We start from the raw sequence: 27,658 nt of genomic DNA, 5'->3' as shown, positions 1-27,658 counted from the left end.
TCTCTTCCACAAGAAAGCTCTGATGGCCATTTTAACCATAGGGGCTTCCTGCGCAAGAAATTCATGTTGCCTGTGTACACTGCCCTCTTGTGGAAGAGCTCTTGCAGAAGAGGGCTTACTCCTTGTGGGGAGAGGAATAACTCTTCTGGAAGAAGCTCTGTTTTCCAATGCTGTACTGTAAATTTACTTGCGCAAAAACGCTCGTGCATTGTAGACAGCCAGCAAGCTTTCACGCAAGAATGGCTGTTCTTGCGCAAGAAGCGTGCAATGTAGACACAGCTCACAAGAATAAAGGGGAGGGTGTAACACGGTGGGACTCACCACCAGAGCACTTCCTGCTGGTCACTCTGGGAATTAGCTCTTTGGTGCTGGGTCACCCCTGTCTGACTGGTGTCACACCTGCTGTGACCTATTCTTCTCCACCTGTGTTAGGACCCCACACCCTTCCCAGACCATGCATCCTCCCTCTGGAAACTGCCCTGCCACAGTGCCCCCCGCTCTAGGGTCCTCTCCCTCTGAGAACCCCCTATTCCCACCTTGCCTCAGCGATCCACTGCCAGTCTTCATCTAGCCCCTTACCTTAGGGGCAAACTGTAGTCTGACATGGCCCTGCTGCCTCTTTGCACCCCTAGGCTGCATCTAGATTGGCATGATTTTGCAGAAATACTTTTAACAGAAAAGTTTTTCCGTTAAAAGTATTTCCGCAAAAGCACGTCTAGATTGGCACGGATGCTTTTGCGCAAAAAGTGCTTTTGTGCAAAAGCATCCATGGCCCGTCTAGACGTGATTTTGCGCAAGAAAGCCCTGCTCGTCATTTTAGCCATGGGGGCTTTTTTTGCACAAAACAGTTCTTCCCTGTCTACACTGGCCCTCTTGTGCAAGTATGCTTGCACAAAAGGGCTTTTTCCCCGAGTGGGAGCATGAAAGTATTTGCTCAAGAAGCACTGATTTTGTACATTACAAAGTCAGTGCTCTTGCACAAATTCAAGCAGCAAGTGTAGACAGCTGGCAAGTTTTTGCGCAAAAGCACTTGTTTTTGCGCAAAATCATGCCAGTCTAGACACATCCCTAGGCCCTTCTTCAGGCCCCATAGCCTGGGAGCTTACCTGTCCAGAGTTTCCCCAGCCCTGCGCTAACTATAGCCCTAGAATTCTCAGGCCTTGTCTCCAGAAGTCTTTTAGCTTTACTGGCAGCCATGTCTCTCCTGCTCCCCAGCAAGAGCGGGGATGTTCTAGCTCCTCCAGGAGCCTTTATTTTTACAGGCCTCAGCTAGGCCCTAATTGGCTCATACTGGCCACAGCTGCTGGCTCCACAGCTCCAGCCCTCTCCCAGGGCTAAGTCTTAACCCTTAAAAGGCCAGTGCGGGTCAAATGCCCCATCACAGGTTGATTGTCCTTGGGAGATTTTTTAATTTGCAGGGAAGGGAATCATGCAAGGATCACCCTGTGAAGAACTCCCTCTGTGTGTTAGAATGAGAGAGCGAGGAATCAACCTAGGGAACAGAGTATAGGGGAAAGTATGGTAGGAGGGGCATTTTACACCCAGTCTCTCTGACATGGCAATTTTCATTTCCTAGACATCACTCCTCCTTTTGGGGCTTTTTGTTTTGGAATCAAGCTTTATTTATCTTCAAGAACCAGGCATCCGTCTGCTTGACTATCCTTGGTGAGGGCAACTTAATGCACATTAGTCAGGCCTGAATTTGTGACCTAAACAAGTAGCTAATAGAGGTCAAATAAAAAACCGCAAGGAGCTTACTCAGTGTTGCCTTGCCAGGTGTTCCTTGTGCAGGGCATTCATCTGCATATTGCTTTCACAGACAAAGCGCAGTGTTTCTGCCTGTCCCAATGGCTCCTCTGTCCTCTCCCTCCACCTGGAGATGCACTTTTCCATGAGTGTTCCAGATGCTCTGTGCTACGGCACACACAGGATTCCTGGCTCGAGGCATTTGGCTGAGCCACAGCTATTAAACCTTCCTGGAAATGCAAGGGTTCCCACCTCTAAACCATGTGATCACTTTTTTTCTTTTGAAGATGAGAAAACTTGAGTTTCTGGTCGGTGAGGCTGGAAATTCCACTGAGCTCACAGAAATATATTCCTTTCTTTATCTGCTCCTACAGATACCAGAGACTACCTGCAACTTGCTGCTTTGCATGTGCCACGCATGGGGTGGTTTTTTTCTGGTGCCGTATTTGGCACTTGCCTACACAAAAATGTTTTGACTTTGACCTAGGCAAAATTCATATTTTTGCACAGAAGTGTTTTGTTTTTGAATGTTATTCGTTTCAATGTGGCTAAGATAACCTGGAATCTGGGAGCCGCACCTTCCCTTTCCTCCAAATGTTACACTGCCAAGTTCAGCAGACCACATCTTAAGACTGATCTCAAAAGCACTATCCTTCCCGTACTCTGTCCTCAGATTTTCCCTGCATCCGCTACAGGGCTTCACTCTGTGACAAAAGTAATAGAATGTAAACTTCATTTTGTGCCACCGCTAAATACATTTTATGTAAAGGAAAAAGTAAATTTGCAGAGCTAGTAAATTCCCCAATCTTCTCTACTTTCAGTGCTTTGTCTTCAGACACAGAGCTGTCATTCACAACACTGGAGTCTGTAAGGCTCTGTATGGACTATTAAATCACATTCACCCTAATAAATTCACTGACAAAGTAACTTGGGTGAATTTTGACAGCTGCAAGACGTGCTAAAGCTGACTTCAAGTGAAATTAGTACCTTTGAAAACTCCATGGAACTCTTAGGTAGTTAGAATTCTGTTTGGAATCTCACCAACCAACAATGCATTATTGCACATAAAGAGCAGCCTGACAGAGTGCTGAGAGCCAGTTGCTCTCATCAATTAAGCATCAATTAGCTCCACCAGAAAAGGCCTGCTGGAGGAGGAGGAGTATTTAATTGCCTAAGCAGAGTGGTGGTTGATGTGGTAAGGAGTTAATTATCCTGCCATCTGGGGAGGCTAGTTAAAAGCCCAGGAAAGAAATGCAAAAGAAAAATAGGCTGGCAGAGAGTATGGGAAGGCAGATTTCAGTTGGGTGAGTTTGTTTCCTTTTTTCTTCTCTCTGAAGAGCTGAGGCTACATCTACATTGGTATGATCTTGTGCAAAAACTCTTCCAGAAGAGAACGTCTACGCTACCATGTGCTCTTGCGCAAAAGCATCGGTGCCAGTGTAGATGCTCTCTTGTGCAAGAAAGCTCTGATGGCCATTTTAACCATAGGGCTTTCTTGCGCAAGAAATTCATGTTGCCTGTCTACACTGGCCTCTTGTGCAAGAACAGTTGCGCAGAGGGCTTCTTCCTGAGAGGGAGTGTCAGAGTTCTTGTGCAAGAAACACTGATTTCATACATTAGAACATCAGTGCACTTGCACAAGAACTTGAGGCTAGTGTAGACAGGCATCAAGCTTTTGCGCAAAAGCAGCTGCTTTTGCGCAAGATCGCACTAATGTAAACACAGCCTGAGAGTACTATAGTTAGTAGTGCTGCATAGTAATTGTGACAGTGACTTGGTGGTAGTATCATAGACCTGGAAGATATCTCAGGGGGTAGATATCTAAGTCTAGCCCCTTTCCCAAGGAAGGACCAATCCCAACTAAATCAACCCAACCAGGGCTTTGTCAAGCTGAGACTTAAAAACTTCTAGGGATGGATCCTCTAGGGATTCCACCACCTCGCTAGGTAACCCAGTCGGGTGCTTCACCGCCCTCTTAGTGAAATAGTTTTTCCTAATATCCAAACTAGACCTCTCCCCCTATAACTTGAGACCATTGCTCCTTGTTCTGCCATCCATCACTACTGTGAACAGCCCTTCTCCGTCCTCTTTGAACATCCTTTCAGGAAGTTGAAGCCTGCTTCAAATCCCCCCTCACTCTTCTCTTCTGAAGACTAAACAAACCCAAATCCCTCAGTCTCTCCTTATAGATCATGCGCTCCAGCCCCCTAATCACTTTGGTCCAGCGGAAGGCAACTCTCTCCAATGCATCCACATCCGTTCTATAGCGGGGGACCCAGAACTGGACACACAAAAGATGTGGCCTCACCAGAGACGAATAGAGGGGAATAATCACTTCTCTGGATCTGCTGGCAATCCTGCTCCTAATGCAATCTAATGTGTCATTAGCCTTCTTGGCTACAAGGACACACTGTTGACTCATATCCAGCTTCTCATCCACTATAATCCCCAGGTCCTTTTCTGCAGAACTGCTACTTAGCCATTCGGTCCCCAGCCTGTAACAATGCTTGGGATTCTTCCATCCCAGGTGCAGGACTCCACGCTTGACCTTGTTGAACCTCATCAGATTTCTTTTGGCCCAATCCTCTAATCTGTCTAGGTCACTCTGGAGCCTATTCCTACTCTCCAGTGTATCTACCTCTCCCCCTAGCTTAGCATCATCTGCAAACTTGCTGAGGGTGCAATCCATCCCCTCATTCAGATCATTAATAAAGATGATGAACAAAACCAGTTCAAGAACAGATCCTTGGGGCACTCCGCTAGAAACACAACTCTGAGGTGTTGCTAAGCAGGTGGTGTCCAAGACTGTGAGGGACCCCTGAGGGAGGGAGAAGTTTGCCTTGTCCCACGTAGGGGCTTATCCAGGAGCTTTCCCTCACTTGTAGTAATAGAGATACTGCTGGGAGAAGCCAGTAGTCGTTTTGGCACTGGGGGAGATGCTGCAATGAGGGGAGCACGCTGAACAGCAAAAAAGCTTCCCCAGAATCATCTGAAAGCAGGTGCAGCTGATTTGAAATCTGGGGAATCCCATTGCTGGGAGTGGCCATTGGGCACTGGGGTTGGCCTGTGTAAAATGGGCCCTTGCAGATGACGCTGCTGCAGCTTTAGCAACACTTGAAAGGAGAGCCAGTTGGGACAGAGAAATGGGGACCTTCTGCATCCTGCTTGTTGGAGGAAGTTCAAGCAGCCTACCCGGCCCTACACTATTGGTAAGGCAGCCACATTAGACATAACAGGTCTGTATGTGGAGAAATATCAACAGACAGTCCAGGTGTTCAAGGGTGACGGGTAGAAGAGGCTATGTCTTCCCTGGGTCTTAATGCTCAAACTCTCTCCTCTTCCTATCCCCTGACCCTTACTGCAGGCTCCTGCAGGAGGCTTTTGAAGCCTGGTGAGTCTTTCCCTGGAGTGGATCTAGGAACTTAAAAGTGAAAAGCCTTCCAGTTTGTCAGACCTATTAGCACAACCTGGAACCTGTGAAAGAGCCACTAAGTGGTAAAGCAGCCACATAACAGGTATGTTCCAACCTGAATTTATATTCTGTCAGTATCTGAATTTACAGATAAACAGTTGTGCATTAATGTAATAAGACTACAGGACCTTACTTTAGTTTGTTGCTTTAGCTTATAAAGTCACATCTCTAAAAATCCTTGCATAGATATATAGATATACAGTCTGAATATTTAGCTTTAAACCTGGATGTAGTTTTAAATAAATTCTTCAAAAGACAATCCTTATCTTAAAATAATTAATTACTCTAGTACAAAAAATTGCTTCCAAAATCCTTTCTGTTCCATGACATATTCCCAAAAAGAAACCAACCAGGCTATCTGCTGGTTAAAGCTGGAAGCTAAAACAGTAGGGGAGATTATGGATTCTACAATGTTGGAGCAATTCCTCCAAAGTCTCTCCAGAATACCTGAGTTTTGCTTAGGCAGCATCTGCCCTTCATGTTGGAGGTAGCGATCAAATTCCTGGAAGAGTTTGTTGAAGGTCACATACTCTTGACTGGGGATACACTCATTTAAGGGACAAGCACCTGAGACGAATGGTGGAGAGTTTATGGCAGTAAAGCCTGCAGAGAAACGGGGGGAAAAAAGAGAAAGAAATTCTTCCTGGGGTATAGTAATATTACATATTACCAGTGTAGTTGTCAGGGACACATAAAAAGAAACTGCCCTTCTATGGACTGGAGGTTGCTGAATTTTGTGGTTGGACTAGAACATGGGGAAAGGTCAAAAAGGCAAAATGCTACCTATTTCTATGGAGATGGGGAGAAAAACGGGGAAAGGGGCCTGGTGGACATTGACTCGGGATGTTCACTGGCCAGAAAGGATTTGATAAAACCACATTGAATTTAGCCAGAGGATGATTGAGTCTGGCGTGCAGCCGGGGGAAAGGACGTTCTGCCCAGTGGCCAATATTACCCTGTAAATCTGAGGGAAGTGAGCGGAAGTAGTGAACAGGTTGCCCCATCCAGTAGGGTGAGGCACAGACTAGAGACCCTTCCCATTTTTAAAAATAGGTGGTTGGGGGGGGGGGGCACAATGGAATTGAATACCATGTTATTGGAGGGGGGAAAGAAAGGGGTGTCAAAGGAGGACAACCAAGAGACCCTAGCCAGTAGATTCCAAGTCTGGAGACTGAAGAGGAAAATTATGTGTCCTGAGGAAAAACAGAATGAGAAAGAAATGGCAGAGCAGATTTTTTGAAAGTTCGAACCTATCGGAAGGAGTTGGGCATCCGGCCAGCGCCCTGAGGTGAGAAATCCAAGGGTAAGTTTTTGGAATTAGAATAACTGGAGATTATAGCTATACAGGATGACAAGATGATAAAGAGGGTGAGGAAATTAGATCCCCAAGTTGCCCTTGGTGTGAAGACTTGTAGGTTGAGACAAAATACTGAGCGGGGTTTTTTTTGTGGGGGGAGGCGGGGAAAGCAAGAGGCATCTAATGCTGTTTGTGAGGAACCCCAGAGTAGGAGATAGCCTTGTCTTGTTATAGGTGGGATTTTGAGACATGACTAAAGAGGTTAGGAACTCATCTCCAGGAAGTGAATGCTTATGAAAATCCTGCCCAAACTTTTATTGGTCTTATAGCTTTACTGTGTGTCTTGTGCACTTTTTATGCATGAATCACCATGGAATGCAGCAGAAAATATCTACATGCTCTCCCCTCTGTTCTTCGCTCCTTCCAAGCTCTCTAGATTCCCATACTGCCATCTGCCCGCCTTGTCTTGCAAAAGATCCAACCCTAGCAAAAAAAATGTTCAGCTCATCATTGGATTGGACAGATGCATCTGGAAATGTTAGATTAATCTGTTTTAACCAGCTGGGCTTCTCCTGTCCTACCAAAGAACCTCTGACAGGGTATACTGTGGTTATAGGGTCACAAAGAGTCCAGTCCCACTGCTATTGATCACGGGGAGTTTGGCCTTTGGCTTGAGGGACAGGAAGTTTGATTGAGGGCAAATATGGGGGAGGGAGAAGCCATTCAAAAGTGCAAACTTTTGGCACCAGCTGAGTAACAGTGAGCAGGAAATGACCCGGTGTGTTGTCTGAATAGGGAGATGAAGGCCGTGTTTGACCACCGCACTGGAATCAGAGCTCACACAGGTTTTGGGATACCCAGAGTGGTGTAGGACTGAGTGCCAGCCTCCAGGCATATTGTAAAAACCAGGGCAGACTTCCCACATGGATGGTGTGTTCTAGAACTAGATTTCAACAAGACAAGAATAAATGGGTTACTCCTCCTGGGTCACTAACAGCTTTATGGTGTTAGACTAACAAGATGGTTTATTAGATTATGAGCTTTTGTGAGCCAGACCCACTTCCTCAGATCAAATAGTGGAAGAAAATAGTCACAACCATATATACCAAAGGATACAATTAAAAAAATGAACACATATGAAAAGGACAAATCACATTTCAGAACAGAAAGGGGATGCGGGGGGGAGGGGGAAAGGAAGGTAAGTGTCTGTGAGCTAATGGTATTAGAGGTGATAATTGGGGAAGCTATCTTTGTAATGGGTAAGGTAGTTGGGGTCTTTGTTCAATCCCCCCCGGAGAGTGTCGAATTTTGGCATGAATGACAGTTCAGAGGATTCCCTTTCAAGTGCAGATGTAAAAGGTCTTTGTAGCAGAATGCAGGTAGTTAAGTCGTTGAGACAGTGTCCTTTCTGGTTGAAATGGCAAGGAATTGTTTTTTCTTTGTGATCCTGTCTGATATCTGTTTTGTGGGTATTAATCCTTTGGCGAAGTGTCTGAGACGTTTGTCCAATGTACATAGCAGATGGACACTTTCGGCACATGATAGCATAAATTATATTTCTGGATGCGCAGTAATATGTGTTCTTGATCTTATAACTCAATTGGTTAGGTCCAATAATGGTATCAGCAGAATGAATATGTGGACAAAGCTGGCAACGGGGTTTGTTGCAAGGGAAGGTACCAGGGTTGGTATTAGTGTGGTATGTCCTATGGTGGTTGGTAAGAATCATCTTGAGGTTCGGTGGTTGTCTATAGGAGACTATGGGTCTGTCTCCCAGAGCCTCTTGGCGTATGGTATCCTGTTCCAGTATAGGCTGTAGTTTATTGGTAATGTGTTGGACAGGTTTAAGTTGGGGGTTATAGGTGATGACAAGTGGTGTTCTGTTGTTGGTTTTCTTGGGTCTGTCTTGAAGTAGATGGTTTCTAGGTATTCATCTGGCTCTTCCAATTTGCTTTTTTATTTCTCCGGGTGGGTAGTTGAGATTTATAAATGCTTGGTAGAGATCCTGAAGCTTCTGGTCTCTGTCAGTGGGATTAGAGCAGATGCGGTTGTATCGAAGGGCTTGGCTATAGATGATGGATCGTATGGTGTGTCCTGGATGGGAGCTGGAGGCATGTACGTAACTGTATGAGTCAGTGGGTTTTCTGTAGAGAGTGGTGTCTAATTTTCCATTGTTGATTTGTACTGTGGTGTCCAGAAAGTGGACCTCTCGTGTAGAATGGTCCAGGCTGAGGTTGATGGTGGGGTGTAGGTTGTTGAAATCTCTGTGGAATATCTCCAGTGTTTCTTGGCCATGCATCCAGATCATAAAGATGTCATCGATGTAGCATAAGTATAGAAGGCGTAAAAGGGGATGGGAATTGAGGAAACATTGTTCTAGGTCAGCCATAAAGATGTTAGCATACTGTGGGGCCATGCGTGTACCCATGGCTGTGCCACTGATCTGGAGGTATAAGTTGTTCTCAAACTGGAAATAATTGTGGGTGAGAACAAAGTTACATAGGTCTGCTATCAGGTTGGCAGTTGTGTCCTCTGGGATAGTGTTTCTAATTGCTTGTAATCCGTCTTCATGTGAGATGTTGGTGTATAGAGCTTCTACATCCACGGTGGCAAGGATGGTGTTATTGGGGAGGTTATCGATGTTTTATAGTTTCCTTAGGAAGTCAGTAGTGTCTCAGAGATAGCTGGGTGTATTGGTTGCGAAGGGTTTGAGAAGAGAGTCTACATAGCTGGTTAGACCAGTAGTGAGCGTGCCAATACCAGAGATGATGGGACATCCGGGGTGTCCAGGTTTATGGATCTTGGGAAGCAGATAGAACAATCCTGGTCGGGGGTCAGAAGGTGTTTCTGTGTGGATTTGTTCCCGAGTAGCTGTGGGGAGGCTTTTAAGGAGACAGTATAGTTTCTTTTGGTATTCCGAGGTGGGATCAGAGGAGAGCAGTTTGTAAAATGTGGTGTTCGAGAGTTGTCTGGTTGCCTCCTGGTTATAGTCGGCCTTATTCATAATGACCACAGCACCCCCTTTGTCAGCTAGTTTGATTATAATGTCCAGGTTGTTTTTGAGACTCTGGATGGCATGGTGTTCAGCGCGGCTGAGATTGTGTGTCGCTTGTTGTCGTTTGCGAATAATGTTAGTCTGTGCGTTGTTGCGGAAGCTTTGTATATAGAAATCCAGATTGTAATTCTGACCGTCAGGGGGAGTCCATATAGAATTATTTTTCCTTTGGTGTTGATAGGGGGGATCTGGTAGGTCAGATTGGTGGTTTGGAAATATTCGCGGAGGCGGAGGCGGCGAAAAAAAGCCTCAAAGTCACCACAAACTTGTATCCAGTTTGTGGGGGACGTGGGGCAGAAAGAGAGACCCCGGGACAAGACAGACTCTTCTGCTGGATTGAGTTTGTAGCTGGAGAGGTTAACAATATTATCCGGTGGGTTGAGGTAGTTGCTGTTGTAGCCAGTGGTATGGAGCAGGTTAGAAAGTTTATTGTCTTTTCTTTGTTGTAGGGAATAGAAGTGTGTATAGTAGAAAGGGAATCCTCTGAACTGTCATTCATGCTAAAATTCTACACTCTCCGGGGGGGTTTGAACAAAGACCCCAACTACCTTACCCATTACAAAGATAGCTTCCCCAATTATCACCTCTAATACCATTAGCTCACAGACATCTACCTTTCCCCACCTCTAATATCATTAACTCACAGACACTTACCTTCCTTCCCCTCCCCCCCCCCCGCACCCCCCTTCTGTTCTGAAATGTGATTTGTCCTTTTCATATGTGTTCATTTTTTTAATTGTATCCTTTGGTATATATGGTTGTGACTATTTTCTTCCACTGTTTGATCTGAGGAAGTGGGTCTGGCCCACGAAAGCTCATCATCTAATAAACCATCTTGTTAGTCTTTAAAGTGCTACATAGTCCTGTATTTTGCTTCATACCCCATTTAGGTTGCTTCTAGTCCCAAGAGACAGTCACTTACCTCAGATCAATTGGTGCCCAAGATATTACACCAAAGAGAATGCCTGTATCCAGTCTTGTGATTAACTAGGAAAAAATAGTTATCTACAGGTTAAAGCAAGCAAACAGACACAAATGAGTTACCATCTACATCCTAAGCATGAGGGAGTTGATCTGTCAATTAAAGTGTCTTTTAGGTCAGATCATGGAGGCTGCCCCTGGATCTGTCGGATGTCTGTAGCCCAGTGAGAATTCAAACAGCAAGGAAATGGAAAAGTTTTCTGTGGCTGTTTCATTTCCTTCATTCAGTTGCCAAGTCTGTAGGATGAACTTTCTTGCATGTAATATTCCCGAAGTGTGATGATAGGGCCACTAACCAAACCTTTGTGTTGTGGTGGTTCTTTATGGCTCGTCTGATTTTGATAGTTCATCTAGACAGCTGGGGAGTGGGGAGGGGGAAGTTCCCGTGCCTGGGTTCACAAATTCAGAGTAAATATTGTCAAAGTTGTAAGTTATGCCTTATATATGTTTTTATAGCATGGAATGCAGACACTGCAAATGAGATTAATGCATGCTGCAATTTACAGGCACATCATAGCGCATGATCACAAAATAATTCCTATAAGGCTAATGCCTATTTTGAGCAAAATTAACATGGTCTGGTCTCCAGCTATGAGTTTTCAGTTCTTATCTAGTGCCTGCAGCCTGGTCCGGAGCTGGCATCTGGCCTGCTAGTGTCACAGCAGAGTCCTCTCAATCTCAAGTGTCAAGGTCAACAAGACAAAGGCTGGTCACAGTGGCAATTACTAATTCTTACGGAGGGAGGAAAAGCCCAAAATGTCCAGTTATTAAAATTAGATTTAAAGAAATCAAGTGGCTTTCAGGATCCTGCGAGCTGAACCAGAAGTCAGGGTTGCTTGAGCCATTCTTTGGCTCCATCTTTCTGTCAGTTAAATAGTAACTATATGTACGGGGTGGCCAAATGGGGAAGCCAACAGAGGCAGATCCAAACTAGAGCTGCACATTGAGGGATGCGTTGGCATGACAAGCTAACACTTTAACCCCTGGCCTACACTAAATCAGGCAGCTCAGCTTAAGGTATGCCATCCAGCTATGCAAAATGCATAGCTGAAATCGGTTTATCTTAAGTCACGCCACCACAGCATCTACACTACGGTAGGCCAACGGTAGTACACGGTCCCATCAACTTACTCCTCAATCTGCAAGGTGTACACAACGCTGGTGGGAGCTGCCCTTAGCATTCGATTTGGGGGTGTACGGTAGACCTGCTTGATCGAATGCTAATAGAGCGACCTCCAGACGGTTGATCTTTGCCATAGTGTAGACATGCCCTAAGAGCTTTGAAGGTTTTCCTGGTTCCGCTTGCAACCTAGGGAGCCCTGTAGACGCATGGGATCGGGGTTGGTATGGAATGAGCCAGTTTACAGCAAGGCGCGAGCTTTGTACCTTCCTATCTGTGGCAGCTCCGTTTCCTGTTTTGGGCTCTCATGAGTTATCGTTCTGAATTCTAAGAAATAGTCATGTTCCGCTGCAGCCTTCTGGCAAGAGTATTTGTTTTATCTGACTCCTCTATGTGAAAGCCAGGACCATAATCCTCCGCCTCAGGCACCTATGATATTGCCATACTAGACCTGTCCATGGGGCCCCATCTATCTCTAGTAGTGCCAAGGCCTTGTGCTTCAAAGCAGGTAGAAGACCCTCCTGCTAATTGTTCAGTGAGTTTGAGGGAGAAATTCCTCCCTCTCTCCTCAAGCAGTGTGTTTATCCCCTGAAATATACAATCAGATCATTCTGATTAGGCAAGGAAAAGTAATTACAAATGTCATAAATGGACATCGTGGCATGGTATTTGGTCTCCTGAGACCGTGAATAAGATAGGCTGGCATGTAGTACTTAAAGTGATATTTCCTTAGAAATTTAAACACAGGATTGGAATGTCAGATCATTGTATTTCAGTGATGGGCCACATTTAAAAAAAAAAACGGCATCCAAATACCATGGGTGTGGTGGTGGGGTTTTTTTTTTTTTTTTTTAAATAGTGGTAGGAGGGCAGAAGGGGGGCGGGGGAGAAACAGAGCTAGATCCAAGCATGACATATCCAAAACACCATGAAAGCAGAGAGAAATAACTCTCAGTACTTGTGTTCTGGGAAATATAGGTCCTACATCAGCAGCATACAGATAGTTCTTAGGTAAAACCTGTCTTCACAGGTTGACTTCAGAGGAGTCAGGATTTCACCCATATACTCGGACAGGTCTCATGCCTAGGGAAAGCCCAGGCTGCTGCTAGAAACACAGTAGTGCAACAGTTCATGAGCCTTAACTGAAATGGGAATAACCATTCACAAAGGGCCAGGTGCCAGTTCCTCAGAGTTTGTGGCCTTACGAGAGGCTTTTTGTTTACTGTGTGGGACTGTGGTTGTATATCAAATGCAAGTGCTCCCTTTCTCCCTCCCCCCCCCCCCCCATACTCCAAAAGTTAATGGAAAGAAATCCCATCGGCTGTGGTGTCATATTTAATCGGCTGTGCTGTTTGTATTTAAACACAACAGCAGCCAGGGCCCAGGTTGATTTCAGTCTGCAGATCTCTTCAGGGCAAATTCCTGCCTTCTAAAATGGAAGATGACCTTTGATCTCTGCAGTCACACCCTACTTTCTTAGGCCAGGTCTATACTACACCCGAAAGGTTGAATTAAAGTATGCCACTCCAGCTATGTAAATAACATAGCTGGAGTCGATGGACCTTAAGCCGAGCTTGGCACAGTCTCCACAGCAGGAGGTTGTCAGGAACAAATGCTCTCGTCAACTTCCTTCCTCCTCACAAATCAAGGAGGGTACTGGCATCAACTGGGAGTGCCCTCAGTATTCGATTTAGGAGGTCTTTCTTAGACTTGCTAAATCTAATTCCAGAAGATCTATCTCTGATGTGATAAGTCTAGACATGGCCTTAAATAACAATTGCAGTTACCAGGCAAATCGAGCTCAAGGAGGAATGGGATTGAGCCCCGAATGGATTAATATGAAGAAATGTATCTGCTGATGACTTTCGTGAAGACGGGCAGCTGTCCTCATATGCCTGGTCACTTCAGAATGCCAAGAGCAGCTTCTTACCACTGGGTTAGATCTTGTTCCAGATTCTTAGTTAAACAGAGGACTCTTTTGGTGGATTAGCTGTGAACTGTTTACTGCCACAGACAATTCTGTGTTCACATAAATCGCATTAGCACATTGCCACCAGAGGATAATTTGACATGAGTGGATTTAACTTAGGAGCACAATCCAGTAAAGCTCAGAAGACAAATTAAACAGCTGTTTCTTACCTGTAAAATATATGTAGTTGTTGTTCTGTTCCTGTAGTACCTAGCGGCACTTACATTCTAATGACATAGCAGGAACAATGCAAACCAAGCCCAGAGAAAAGTAAGGACCTTATCCTCTGAGCCCCTCTCCAATGAAATGGGCCTTTGTATAGCTCATGTTTGGCTCACACAAGATCAACTGGAAGATTACAAGAGTCAATGTTAGCTGCTAATAAAAGGCTCTGCTACCAATTCGACAGCCATTAATGATTTTCTAAAGCAACTGTATTGGAGAGAGTAGCTATAAAAGAGGTCATTTGCCCGAAGACACTAATTCATGATGATTTGGTAACCTGCTGTCCAACTGAAGCAGAATGCATCTGGATTGGAGCTGAGTGACATTACTCACACCATGCATGGTACATCAAGGGGTCAGTTATAGCTGTGTATGGAGCAGTGCTTAGTGGTACGGTCTCAGAAACACACTGGACAGCAGGCTGTGATGCTAGGTGCACAGTTTGTCCCCCTGCTTGGGTGTGAGGTGGGGGAAGGGGGGATAGATCTACCCTGTCCACTCTCTGTCATTACGAGTGTGAGAGAAATAGTGGTAGCACCTCTCTCTGCACGGCTACTTGCAGGGTGAGAACCAGCACAGAGGAGTGAGGCGTTTTTCTTACTTGCACGATTACCCAGGACAGGCCTCAATCTGGCCCAAAGCGAGACATTCCTGTTTGATTTATGGTCTCAGAAATACACAGGAGAAAACAAGTTAAACTTGTTATGAACTGAGTGGAGAATCCCAGCAGGGATAGCAGAGAAAACAACTGAGTTTCAGAACACAGAACTGTTGTCGTGTTAGTGACGGTGCACAGCGTTTTGTGTGGGTGCTGTTGCAGGGTAGCTGGTCCCTGGAGCTAGACTACATCCAGCACTCCTGGACTGGAGCAGCTGAGCCCAGTCCAGCCAATTACAGAGGGCTGGGCTTATAAAGGGCTGCTAGTGAGCAGCTGATGGAGGAAGGACTGAGGCAGGCTGAGCTCTGGGGAGGAAAAGTCATTCGGGAAAGGAGCTAACTGCTGTGTTGGGTCCCTGGAACAAAGGATTAGGATGGGGTGCGCAATAAGCAGCCTGTGGGCCTGACGTGCTTTGCCAGAGTTTCCATTTTATTTACCTGAGCATCCGCTAGCTGTGGTTCTCCCAGCCAATGGGAGCTGTGTGAATCAGTGGCCTATTCCACTTCCTACAATGGCCCTGAGTATCCCCACTATACAAATTGCTCCAGCACCCCTGCCCGGCAGGAGTGGCGGTCAAGCTTGGGGCTGAGGAGGGAGTTAACACTCACTGTTTTCTGTGTTTCTGATTATGTCTGTTCAAGAAATAAACCTGCTTGACTGAGACCGGGCATGGCAGGGCCTGTTTTGGAGCTGGGGTGAAGCACAGCTCAGTGCCTGGCACGGTGCTTTCATGATTGCCCTCACTGGTCAGGGGTTTCTGCCTTCCCTGTAACCCTGGGGCTATGTCTACACGGCAGGCTTTTTGTGCAAGAACAGCTGTTGCTCAAAAACTTGCAGAGCATCTACAGTGCACGTGCATTCTTGCCCAAGTAAATTTACAGTAAAGCATCAGAAGAGAGGGCTTCTTGTGCAAGAGCGATTCCTCTCCCCATGAGGAATAAGCCCTCTCGTGCAAGAGCTCTTGTGCAAGAAGGCAGTGTGGACAGGCAACAGGGGTTTCTTATGCAAGAAACCCGTAAGGCTAAAATGGCCATCAGAGCTTTCTTGTGCAAGAGAGTGTCCACACTGTCATGGACGCTCTTATGCAAAAGCACATCTCTTATGAAAAGCACATGGCAGTGTGGATGCACTCTTGCGCAAAACAGTTTTTGAGCAAGAAGCCTGGGGTGTAGACATAGCCTGGGTATTCCTGTGCTGGGTAGCTTTGGCACAGAGCTCTCACACCTGCAGCCGGTTCACTGCACAATGGCCACATCCTGGCTTCCCCAGACTGGTTATCCCTTGCAGGTCTAGAATCTCCCTAAAGTAGTCCCTCTCAGAAGTTATTAAATGTGCTGCCTCTAAAGAGGCAGAGCATCCATCAGCCTTGTGGTTTAGCTAAAGACCCCCGCTTCTGTTTAATACAGCATGGGGCTGGCTTTGCAATAAAACAAGAATAAGTGTCCCTGGAGAGAAGGACCTGGAAGAGAAGCTGAGGGCCAGTGAGGAAACACCACCAGAGAGTGAAGTGCTCCATTACAAGCCCCGCTGCATCTTTAGTTTCAATTTATGTATTACAGGGAAAAAAAGATAACTGCCCCAACAGCTACTGGAGAACAAAAATAGGATCCTAACATCAGAGACATGACACTGCTTCAGAGCAATGGTTCTCAAATGCTCCACTCTCCTGTAACCCTTTGAGGAGTCTAATTGGCCTTGAAGATCCCTGAGTTTTACCTCACTTAAACCGCTTGCTTACAAAATCAGATGTAAAATGCACAAGGTGTTAAAGCAAACTGTTGCTGAAAAATTGTGTATGTGCTCACTTACCATAGAATTGCAAAATAAATCAACTGGAACATAAACACTTTACTCACATTTCAGTGTAGCGTATATAGAGCAGTGAAAACAACACTTTAGTTTGCACTGACGAGACAAATAGGGAGATGAGTGGATGTAGCCATTGGAAGACCTCTGCATGCTCCCAGGGCCATGTGGGTACAGTTAACTGAGAACCACTGCTTTAGAGAGCTTCAAAAAAAAATCCAGCTGCTGTTTTGAATCTTGCAAAATGCCCTGATCTTTCAAATGGACCCTATCCCCAGATGCCAGCTTGGAAGCTGAGCAGTCATGTAAGCTCACTTCACTGGGAGAATCTCAACACATCTCAGTTAACATTATATATTAAAGTCCTCATTCAGTACAAAACTCTGCAGAGTTTCCTCCCACGGTTGTGTGGACCCTTGTGAGCCAAGGAGCTTTATTAAATTTTGCTCTGAAAGAAGATCCCACAACGTAAAATATGTCAACACCACAAGCTTCACTGTAGACGGACTGTAAACGGAGACTGTCTTGTTTGGGGAGCAGCTGTAAAATGTTTAACGATGACAGGTCCATAAAGTTACACTCCACAGACCAGCTCTTAGCCAATGCTCAGGCCCCACTTTTGACATGAGACTTTCCAACCTCCCTCTGAGAATAGTTTCCAGTGCCCTTTTCTGAGGGACGAGGCGGGAATGAGACGAGAATGCCTTGTAAATATGCCAGGGTTGGTAGCTGTGGAAGAAGAGCCTGACTTACCCATTCTGAGCTGCTCTATCTTCTCCTCAGTGGGCTTTGCTGAGTGACGCAATGAGGGGGTTAAACGAGTGCCTCTGTTGTTGGCCAATTGCCTTTACTATACGCCTTGCAAATATGTAGCCCTTGGATTACTGTGGAATGGCATTTGGTTCCTGACAAACTCTGAGTTTCCTGGATTCCTGTGAGTCTAAGGCTTCCTCTGACCCTGTCCCTTCTGAGTCAAGGCGCTGAGGAAAATATGCACAGCAAGGCCACCCACTGAGATCGAGGATGGACACAAACTGCTTAAAATTGTGCTTGGGAGTGGGGTCTGGGAGCAGGGCTTCTAAGGCGGTGTGAGGGTTCTGGCAACTAAGGAATTACAGCCCCTACTTGTCTGAATCTCTGTGCTTCAGGAAGTACCTGCAATCTCTGCCTGTGGTATGACCCAGCCTTTGTTTTATATGCACCACTTTATTAGTAGGGTACTATATGAATCTTGAAGAAGAGGTTAGAGACTAACAGCACTTAGCCATGGAAGGGACTTAGAAAGTCATGCATTCCATTTCCTGGGGCTAGCATCAGATTGGTCCCTACAGTATCTTCTCCAGTGCTTTTACCAAAGAAAGGCAGTGAGCCCTATTAACCATTCAAGCTTCTCTTACCTCTTTATGTAATGAATGATGTCCGAGAACACTCCCCTCTTCTCCCGCCATAGGTCCTCCTTGCCAAGAAGAACCTGCCTCATGCAAAAGCTCACTGGAAATCATAGAAAAATCGATACGCCTGCCAAAAGCAGGCTTCCAAACTAAGGGGTTCTCCTACCGCTTCATGACCTCAAAATATAACACTACCTTTTGAACACTGCACTTCAGATAATGCACACAAGGTGCTGCTATAGTTACTATTTGACCCAAGTTATGGGTGAAGTGCCCATTGTGCTAGTTGTAAAAACCTTGAACAAAAGAATGGTCCCTGTGCCAAAGGGCTTGCAAACAAAGGCAAGGTATGTCACACTTGTATCAGCATGATCTGATACCCATTGGAAGAAATGAAAAGATTCCCATATGGATATCATACTGAGGGAAGTACTCACTAGGTATTTTTCCTATTCTCAGCGTCTCATGACCCCTATCAAGTTTGTATTCACAACACCCCTATCAGCAGAGAAGCATCATCACTCCCATTTTGGGGAACTGAGACTGTGGGTATGTCTACATGGCAGCTGGGAGCATGCTTCTCAGGTTGGGTAGACAGAAGAACTAGCTTGCTCGAGCTAGCACTCCAACAATAGCAGGGGAACTGGTGTAACACGGGCAGAAAGAAGCTTGGGTTAACCACTTGAGATATAATCTGCCTGGATCCCCTGGATATGTACTAGAACAGTTTGCTCAAGAGCACATGGTGATCATGTAGCAGACACAGTCAGTCCATGGAGCATATGTCCCCAGCCAATGCCTACCCAAAAGACTATCCTCTTTCCTCCCATTATCTAGTCAGTGAAACAACCAAAAAGGGTCCACATAAATCTGCTAAATAACTTCCGCTCTTTCTCTTTTCTCCATTGATATTAAAAAATGTCACTACAAAAACAAGTCACATAAAATGCAGGGTTCAAATAGCATAAAGAGTCTGGTTTTAAACCCGTGGGATTAATCAAACGTAAAGCATTCCAATTAAATCTGTGTTTAACTGACTTTCAATGCCAGTGTATTGAGGAGTTCTGGAAATCTAGCATGATCGCTTTGTAAGTGTGGGGTTCACTGGATGCCCGTGTTCTAATTTTTCCTTATTGTCGCTAGTTACAGCCAGCCTCTCCATGAACATAGGATTTGTGGTTTCATCCTATGCTCTTGTTCCAAGAGAAGCGAGAGGGCTCAAATAGCACTAGATGCTTCTTGCAGACAATAAGAGGGAAGAAATGTGTATCAAATAATATTCACATTTTATTTAGTGATCAACCAGCTGGGATTTTTGTTTTACCCTTGAAGGTTTGAAGGGATTTCTAGGGTACCTTTTATAGATGTATATTCTCGAAGCAAGATGTGGCTGTTCAGTGCAAAACAAAGCAAGTTATTTGGACACATTAAACATGGGTGTAGGGGGTCTCATTTTAGGCATGCAAACTGAAAATGTTGGCCCTGAATGCTTTTGCAGAAACAGAGTAAGGGCAAAATCCTCCTCTCAAGGCCATTAGGTCTGGACACCACCAAGGCGGTAGATCTTATGGTAAGATTTTGCACTCGTTGTTGAGATCACTGTGACTCTGGACTCCGGTGCAAGTCAGCGTGTGATTCTGCAATGAGGGGAGGCAGAGGAGAGGGCAAGTATATTGCTAAACAGGGACAGTTAACATGGTTCCAAATTCTGAGCCGAATGGAGCAATGTAATAGTGGGAGATTCCAGGAGTAAAGTATGAAGGGGCCTGTGAGCAAAGTATAAACAGGATCAAGAGATTCTGAGTGGATGCCATAATGTTTACAGTTTCTAGACGGAACTTCCAATAGACACTTTGTTCCAATGACGCTGTGCCAAGTCCTATTTACAGAAACTCTGAGCATGGTCAATCTGCATCCATGAGTTTAGATTTCCTATACACACACTGTCTCTATAATCCATTTGAAAAACGATGGAACGGTGTTTCTAACACTTTCCTAAAGAGTTCACAGGGCAGCTGGGGACACTTGGCTTTCCAAGGAACAGCCAGGAGTTGATTTATGGAAGAGGTGGATGTGTAGCCAAGAAATAATTCTCCCTTCTCTAAACTTATTGTTTCTAGGCCTCAATGTTCAATAACTTCCCTGCCAGAGTATTACATTTTCCCTCCTCTCTTCTCCTTATCTGTCTTCATTGCATTTGCACATGTTAAATACAAGAACAATGAGAAGTCCTGTGGCACCTTATAGACTAACAGATTTATTGGAGCATAAACTTTCGTGGGCAAAGACCCACTTTGTCAGATGCATCTTTGCCCACGAAAGCTTATGCTCCAATAATTCTGTTTGTCTATAAGATGCCACAGGACTTCTCGTTGTTCTTGCAGATTCAGACTAACACAGCTACCCCTCTGATACATGTTAAATACAGTGTGCTCTGATACTATGATATATTTGACCTTGACCTACAGCTATTACTATAGGGGAACTGGTAGTGACTCCTGTACTTAGAAGCGCCAATGCATCTATTGTTTGCTGCAGGACTTAGAAATAGGGCTGGAAGAAAGCCCTGGGACCAGAGAAGTGCCTTTTCTTTATGCTAGGAAATTCCATTCAAGTTTAGCTAAGATATAAGCACTTAAAATAACCATTTCCCTTCCCGCATTTGTGTTCCATAAGGAAGCTCTGGCAACAAGAAGACAAATGTTCTGATAATCTGGGTCTGCCCTGCTGTCTCAGTCACAGGAGCACACTGGAAATAATTGGGAGCCACCGGGCAGCTGTAGTTGCAAAGGGGGAGAAAGAACTAGGCCAGGCTGGCTCTCCTTGTCAATTCCCATACATCTGATTGCACACTTTTCTAGCCCTCAACCCTCTACTCTGCTAGGGATAACAGCTGTTTTCTGCAGTCAGCGAACATTAGTCCAACTGCTCAAGTGGCAGCAGTCTGTTCTGTAGCAGTGGCGCTTCGGACCATGCTGATGCATGATGGGGGGCTGTGTGTGTGAGAGAGGGTTGTGTATATCAGAATTTTTTCCTTGACCATAACCCTAGGCATTGGCATATACAAATCCTATCTGAAAAAAGTTATTTAGGTTGCAAATCAAGCACTAAATAGGTAAAAACACTAGCTTTGTGGTTATCCATACAATCTGAGTTTGGCCCTTATGCATATTCATTATGACATCATTTTTTTCAATTATACACCATCACATGCTGTTTTTCTCTCTGGATCCCTGCTTCATTCAGTGCCGAGCAGGGATGCATGAGGGGACAGAATTAAACTGTCATGGGCAAGTACCAATCTGACACTTCCTAGATTTCAAAGGCTTGATTTGTCACCTAGATGACTTACTTTAGTGTAGTTGTTTATAATCAGATGTTAAAGAAACAGGCATCCCAGGAGTGGCTGGGGTAATTGGACCACTTCATTGATGATGCATGTTTACCTCAAACCCTCAACACAATGTTCCGAATGGCAATGATTTGGGACCAGTCACACTCCTATCACGACTTTCGATAAACTCTTATTTAGCAAAGTTAACTCCCATACCATGAATATTAATAAGCAGATGATTAATACAATTATACCTGCCCTGTTTATTTTTAGTTAAATCAGTTTTACATACTTGTCTTAATCAGAAGCTTATGGTGGTGGATGGGAGGGGGGAGCTCTGACCCTGAAAGTATTTTTACAGAGCAAGTGTGAAGACAAAACAAAACAGTGTTCAATGCAACTATCTCCCTAGGCTGCAATGACAAGGGGGAAAAAATATGCTCAAAGGACAATGCCTGCTCTGGCTGGACCCCATACTGCTATTGTATTTTTCCCCCCAGATCCCTATTAATTTTTACATATCCCAACAATAACTATTTATATTACATTAGTACCTTGAGGCCCCATTATACAAATTACTGCATAGACACTCAATGAGAGGCAGTTCATGCCCCCACAAAGTTGTCAGTAGAAACAGATAAAGGTGGGCAGAGAAAGAGAAATGAAGTGACCTCCTGAAGGTCACATGGGAAGTCAGTGTGGACAGAATTCGGGTCTCCCCATGTTCTATGCACTGGCCCACGTAACCTCTGACATCTTTAAGTGGCCTCTTGTTACCTCATAAGAATGGCCATCCTGGTCAGACCAAAGGTCCATCAAGCCCAGTATCCTTACAGGAAAAACAGAATCCGTAACAATGTTATAGGTCTATTACTAGACAGAGATGAGAACGCTAGTAATAATAATGCAGAAAAGCTGGTAACATTATTAATGATGCAGTACAGACAGAAGAGTTCAATAACTATTTTTTTTCTACATTTGGAAAGTAATAGGGTGATAGATGGACATAATGAAGTACTTTCTAGTCTGTGTAATTAGGAAGGATGTGAAATACCATTTTTAAATCAGTGGGCCTGGATAATTTGAACCCAGAGTTTCAAAAGAGGAGACTAAGGAGATTTCTGGCCCATTGATATTAATTTTTAATAAATATTGGAATACCAAGGAAATTTCAGAACACTCAGAGTACTAATATTATGCTAGTAATCAAAGGAAGAAGCAAGATGACCCAGGTTAATTTTAGTTCAGTTATCTTATGAACCTTGCGTAAAATAATGGAAAAGCTGATATGGGATGATATCACTAAAGAATGGGAATATAATGGAAATACAATTGCCAAGGAATTCTTATGTGGAAAACATCTTACCAAACAAACCTCTGTGTGTGTGTGTGTGTGTGTGTGTGTGTGTGTGTGTGTGTGTGTGTGTGTGTGTGTGTGTGAGAGAGAGAGAGAGAAGTTTTTTATAAAGGCAACTTCATAGATACACATACGCTGTATCTAGACTGGCATGATTTTGCGGAAATACTTTTAACGGAAAAGTTTTTCCGTTAAAAGTATTTCCGCAAAAGCGCGTCTAGATTGGCTTGGATGCTTTTGCGCAAAAAGTGCTTTTGCGCAAAAGCATCCGTGGCCAGTCTAGACGTGATTTTGTGCAAGAAAGCTCCGATCGCCATTTTAGCCATCAGGGCTTTTTTGCGCAAAACAGTTCTTCCCTGTCTACACTGGCCCTCTTGCGCAAGTATTTTTGTGCAAGAGGGCTTTTTCCCGAGCAGGAGTGTGAAAGTATTTGCTCAAGAAGCACTGATTTTGTACATTACAAAGTCAGTGCTCTTGCGCAAATTCAAGCGGCCAGTGTAGACAGCTGGCAAGTTTTTGCACAAAAGCAGCTGCTTTTGCACAAAATCTTGCCAGTCTAGACGCACCCTTAGGCTTTTGTAAGGTATTAGAGCAGTAGTGTTAAGTCAGTTTTTAAAAAAGCACTATACACTATTGTTAGAGAAAAGAAACTGCCCCCCCCTCCCCCAGTAAAAAAGTTTGGCCAGGCCACTCTTGTTCTGCAGTACTTCTTGAGAGAAACCGGCCGCACCCTTCCTGCATACCATTGCCTTTAGAAAAAGGAAAGGTGTGAAAAGGGCAAAATAGCCTCAGACTCTCCCACCCGTCACCTTGGCGTGAGAACTGCGGGGCTTACCTGGTCGCATGAAACCTGCACAGTTTCGGCCCAACCCCTGGGACACAGACCCCCTACTTGGTGACCATTGGGCCGTATATGGTAATATGCAAGCACGGGAAAGTGATGTGCAGATTTGGGGATAAATACCCATGGCACAGTTCGCTCTAGGAGGTCTTTGCAACACACGTACCACCGTGCGTGTGCCTTCTCGTATACTTCAAAGCGCTGCCGGCCTGATCAACTGACCAGCCACCTCCCCCGACTCTCGGGCGTAACCAAGGCCTTCGCAACCGAACCGATATCTGTGAAATGTTCCATGTGCTGTGTAAGTTGATTTTTTTCTTGTTGTATAAGCTTAGTGTTGTAGTTATTTTGGGGTAGTACATAAGAGTTTGTAGTTATCACTGTTATTTAATTACTGTAGCTGGATATTTTAAGATTAGAGACTATTCCCCTTGCCATTCCCATCCTTATATCTCTGACACGTTTTACTAGAAGCCATAGAATAAATATAATAAATACTGTAAATCCATTATTAACACGGTCTATTAAAAATCATAGAATAAATACTATAAATTCACCATTGTCATAAATAAATATTTTTTATTTGATAAAACTGTCCACCTGGTTCTGTCCTTCCCCCCTTGGGTATTTATCATTGGATCTGTGATTCTCGCGACAACTATCAATAAAGTGCACATTCAATGGATTTTGAAACTGGCTACCTACCTCTCAGAAAGCAATAGTCAATAGGGACTCATCATCTAGAGATGGATGATTGGCCTATTCTGTTCAATATTTTCATCCAGGATCTGGAAGTAAATATAAAACCACTGCTTATCAAAATTGGCAGAGTTAAAAAATTGTGAGGGCAGGTCATTTGCTAAATTAGACCCATTCCAACAAAATACATTTTAATACAGTCAGATGCATGGTCATGCATCTAGGTTCAAAGATACCAAGTAAAACCTACAAAATGTGGGACTGAATCCTGGAAAGCAGTGACTCTGAGAAGGATTTAGGGACCATGTGGACAAACAACTGAACATGAGCTCCCAGTACAATGCGGTGGCAAAATGGGCTAATGTGCTACTTGAATGTATAAAGAGAGGAGCAGTGAGTAGAAACAGGGTGATGGGATTTTAAACTCTCTATATCAGGGGTGGGGAACCTTTTTTTGGGTTGAGGGCTGCTCACTCACACAAAAAAAATCAGTCAGGGGCCACACACAAGTGAGAAGCTCCCCCTCCCCCCCCCCCCCCAAGAAGACAAACTCACTGACGTGGCCCCTGACTGAGAAGGAGAAAGACTCCTCACATTCCCCTTGCGCGGCACAGCCTAGCAGGCCTTGTGTGGTCCACTCTTACAGTAGGCACAGGCTCCCCAATGCTGGCAGGGGGAGCCGTGGGCCTTGCGGGCCATATCCAGGCAAACTGGGGGCTGCATCTGGCCCCCAGGCCTGCGGTTCCCCACCCCTTCTCTATATAATGCTTTGGAGAGATGGATACCAGAACACTATGTCCAGATCCGGTGACCTACATTTTATAAAAGCTATTGAAAACCTGGAGTGGATGCAGAGAAGAGCCACAAATATGATCAATGCCTTTTAGTGAGACTTAAAGAGCAAAATCTGTTCAGCTTAGCAGAAAGCTGACTTCACTATAGTGTAAAAGTGGAAGGAAGGAAATGCCATGTCCTAAACTAAAGAGCTCTCTACCCTAGTGAGGGAAGGTTTAAGAAAAAGCTGGAAGTTAAAACCAGATAAAGTCGGATTAGAAATAAGGCACGCACTTTTATTAATGAGGGCGTTTAACCATAGGTATAATCAGGGAAAGGGATGCATTCTCCAGCTCTTGGATGGCTGTGTGCAAGATCTTCTTTAGACAAACACAAGTTCTTTAAGTCAAACTACATGGTTCCTTGTGGCCTTAAAATCTGTGCATGTGGTTGCGGTTAATTTAAAAGTTTGAGACAGGAGGGGGAGTTCTCAACACACCAACCAAAGAAGGGGAAGCTGTCTCTCTGTTCCCCCTCCCCGTTCTTCTTCCCGACTCTCCCTTACTTTGACTCTGGCAACCACGCACAGAAAATAACAGCCACCTTGGTCCCTGTCTACACTAGTGCTCTCACCATTGCTACTGTGGACAAAGTTCATCCAGTGATAAAAGTTCTCACTTTGGCTATTGGAAAAATCCAAGTTATGTGGCTGTAGGATCAGATTCTATGCCTGCACCAAGGTGTAGCCTTATGGAAGATGATGAGATTCTGTAAGTCAAAGGTCTCTTCCCTCAAGCTGATAGTCAGAGCCTTAATGAGAACACTCATCACAATAGTCAGAACCTTAGAAAGAATGTTTCAATTGTCATTTTTTCATATGCCTGCATAAGCCACCGGTAAGCCCCATGCTCATTTAGGCTGCAGTTCAGCAAATCACTTGAGCAAATTCTCAAGTCCCAATGCAGGGGCTGGACTTGATGACCTCTCAAGGTCCCTTTCAGTGCTAGGATTCTGTATAGACACAAGCTTGTGCTGAGCAAAGTACTTTGCAGAATGGGGGCCTTACATCTTACAGATGATTCATGATGTCATCTTTGTTGTTAGATGAAAAGTGTTAAAAAGGGAACTTTTTAGTCCAGTAGATCTCTGCATGTCAGCTGTTTCTTTCCCACTCCTCTTTTAATCTGGATGTTTTATTTAGCCTAGGGAATGACACTCCAGGTTCTTGCCAAAAGCATGACAATATGGTGATGTAATGCAGTTTCTTTTCTGTGGTTTTAATGTGCTAACGCATCTGCTATGCAGTCATGCCACTTTTGTGGGGGCCTGACTATACATTAATCCTTCCGATGCTGGAAGTGTTATTTTGCTTGTGCTGGGATCCAAGTTCTTACTCCATCTTTAAAGCAGTGTTTCGCTAACCTCATGATTACTAGGCTACACGAGAGGAACTGCTGTAAGGAATGATGAGGGTTTATGGTCACTAATACCAAAACAATCATCCTGTCCAATGTGGCAACCAAACTGAAAGCAAAGTAGGTGTGTGGTTTCTCACCTCTGACTGTGGCAAGTATCTGATACTCCAGTAAAAGACCAACCTTCTTCTCCTCGCCCTCCCCCCCCCCCAATCACATCAATTGTGCAATGAAGGAAATGTGTGTTAATGAAGGAAAATTTCTTCTTTAGCCTTTTGCAGACAATCAGCTCATGTCCTGAAAAAAAAAGAGCTAGATAGATTCATGGAGGTTAGGTCCATCAATGGCTATTAGCCAGGATGGGTAAGAATGGTGTTCCTGGCCTTTTTTGTTTGGAAATGGATGACAGGGGATGGATCACACGAGGATTACCTGTTGTGTTCCCCCTCTCTGAGGAATCTGGCATAGACTACTGTTGGCAGACAGGATACTGGGCTAGATGGGCCATTGGTCTGACTCAGTATGGCCATTCTGATGTCCTGAAATGAGTGATGTTATTGCCTTCATTAATTTGCATATCTGCAAACACATACTGAGTGTAAAAGTAATGGTAGAGATAGACAGAAGATGCACTTATAGGCTGTGTCCAGACTCAGGGGTTTTTTCGGGAAAAGTAGCCTTTTCCCGAAAAAACTTCCCCTGCGTCCAGACTCAAGCCGCGTTCTTTCGAAATTATTTCGAAAGAACGCGGCTTTTCTTTCGATGGCGGTAAACCTCAATTTACGAGGAAGAACGCCTTCCTTCGAAAGTTCCTCTTTCGAAGGAAGGCGTTCTTCAATGTAAAGAGGCCATCTTCGAAAGAGAGCATCCAGACTCGCTGGGTGCTCTCTTTCGAAAAAGCGGATTTCCTCTATCGAAAGATCCGCCTGCAGTCTAGACGCGATCTTTCGAAAGATGCTCTTTCGAAAGATGCTTTCGAAAGAGCATCTTTCGAAAGAAGCCTGCAGTCTAGACATAGCCATACTGTGCAATAGTGTGTGCATCTTTAGTCACTATTGTATCTGTAATATGTACATATCTTGTTGTGTAAAGCCAACTTTATTACTTAAATCCCAATCCTGTATTGGAATTCTGCTCTCATTTACTGTTGTATTGTTGTAAATGTAATGGAATTAGCCTGGGTTTACTCTGGTATAGCTTAGGACAGAACTGAGGCCCTACATTAGAGAGTGTTCACCCCTTCGTAACTTTCTGGGCTCTATTCCCATGTTTTGATCTGCAGGGTGGCCCTGGACAAGTCACATCACTGCTCTGTGCCCTAGTGTCCCCATCTGTAAAATGGGAATAATGACACTTCCCCCTCCTTTGGAAAGGGCTCTGAGATCTATGGGGGTAAAGAGCTAGTATTTTAGCCTTCTAGTTCACAACTAGAGTTTCCCCGTTTCAGGGTACAGGCGGTCCCCGACTTACGAACGCATTGACATACGACCATCCGCACTTACAACCAACCTCCCATTA

The 27,658-nt window shown here is 44.7% G+C and overlaps 1 protein-coding gene across 3 annotated transcripts in view; it reads left to right on the top strand.

The window, feature by feature from the left end:
• The first annotated feature begins 2,833 nt into the window (after positions 1 to 2,833).
• The window catches only part of CCN4 (cellular communication network factor 4), a 96,962-nt gene continuing 72,137 nt past the window's right edge, over positions 2,834 to 27,658 (top strand). The window contains exons 1-2 of one of the 3 annotated variants that reach the window (XM_075920101.1): positions 2,834 to 2,941; positions 5,111 to 5,261. Coding sequence is in view for 1 of the 3 variants with exons in the window: in XM_075920099.1 (XP_075776214.1) it covers positions 23,545 to 23,553 (9 nt within the window). In the remaining 2 variants the exon portion in view is untranslated. Of the gene's footprint in view, positions 3,051 to 5,110; positions 5,262 to 23,402; positions 23,554 to 27,658 lie in introns of those variants that run through there. The other 2 variants (XM_075920100.1, XM_075920099.1) reach the window with 2 other exon arrangements.

The sequence above is a fragment of the Pelodiscus sinensis genome, chromosome 2 (assembly GCF_049634645.1).
Source record: "Pelodiscus sinensis isolate JC-2024 chromosome 2, ASM4963464v1, whole genome shotgun sequence".
NCBI classification, from domain to species: Eukaryota; Metazoa; Chordata; order Testudines; family Trionychidae; genus Pelodiscus; species Pelodiscus sinensis.
Note: the sequence above shows the minus strand (reverse complement) of the source record. Positions and strands in the feature narration are given on the sequence as shown.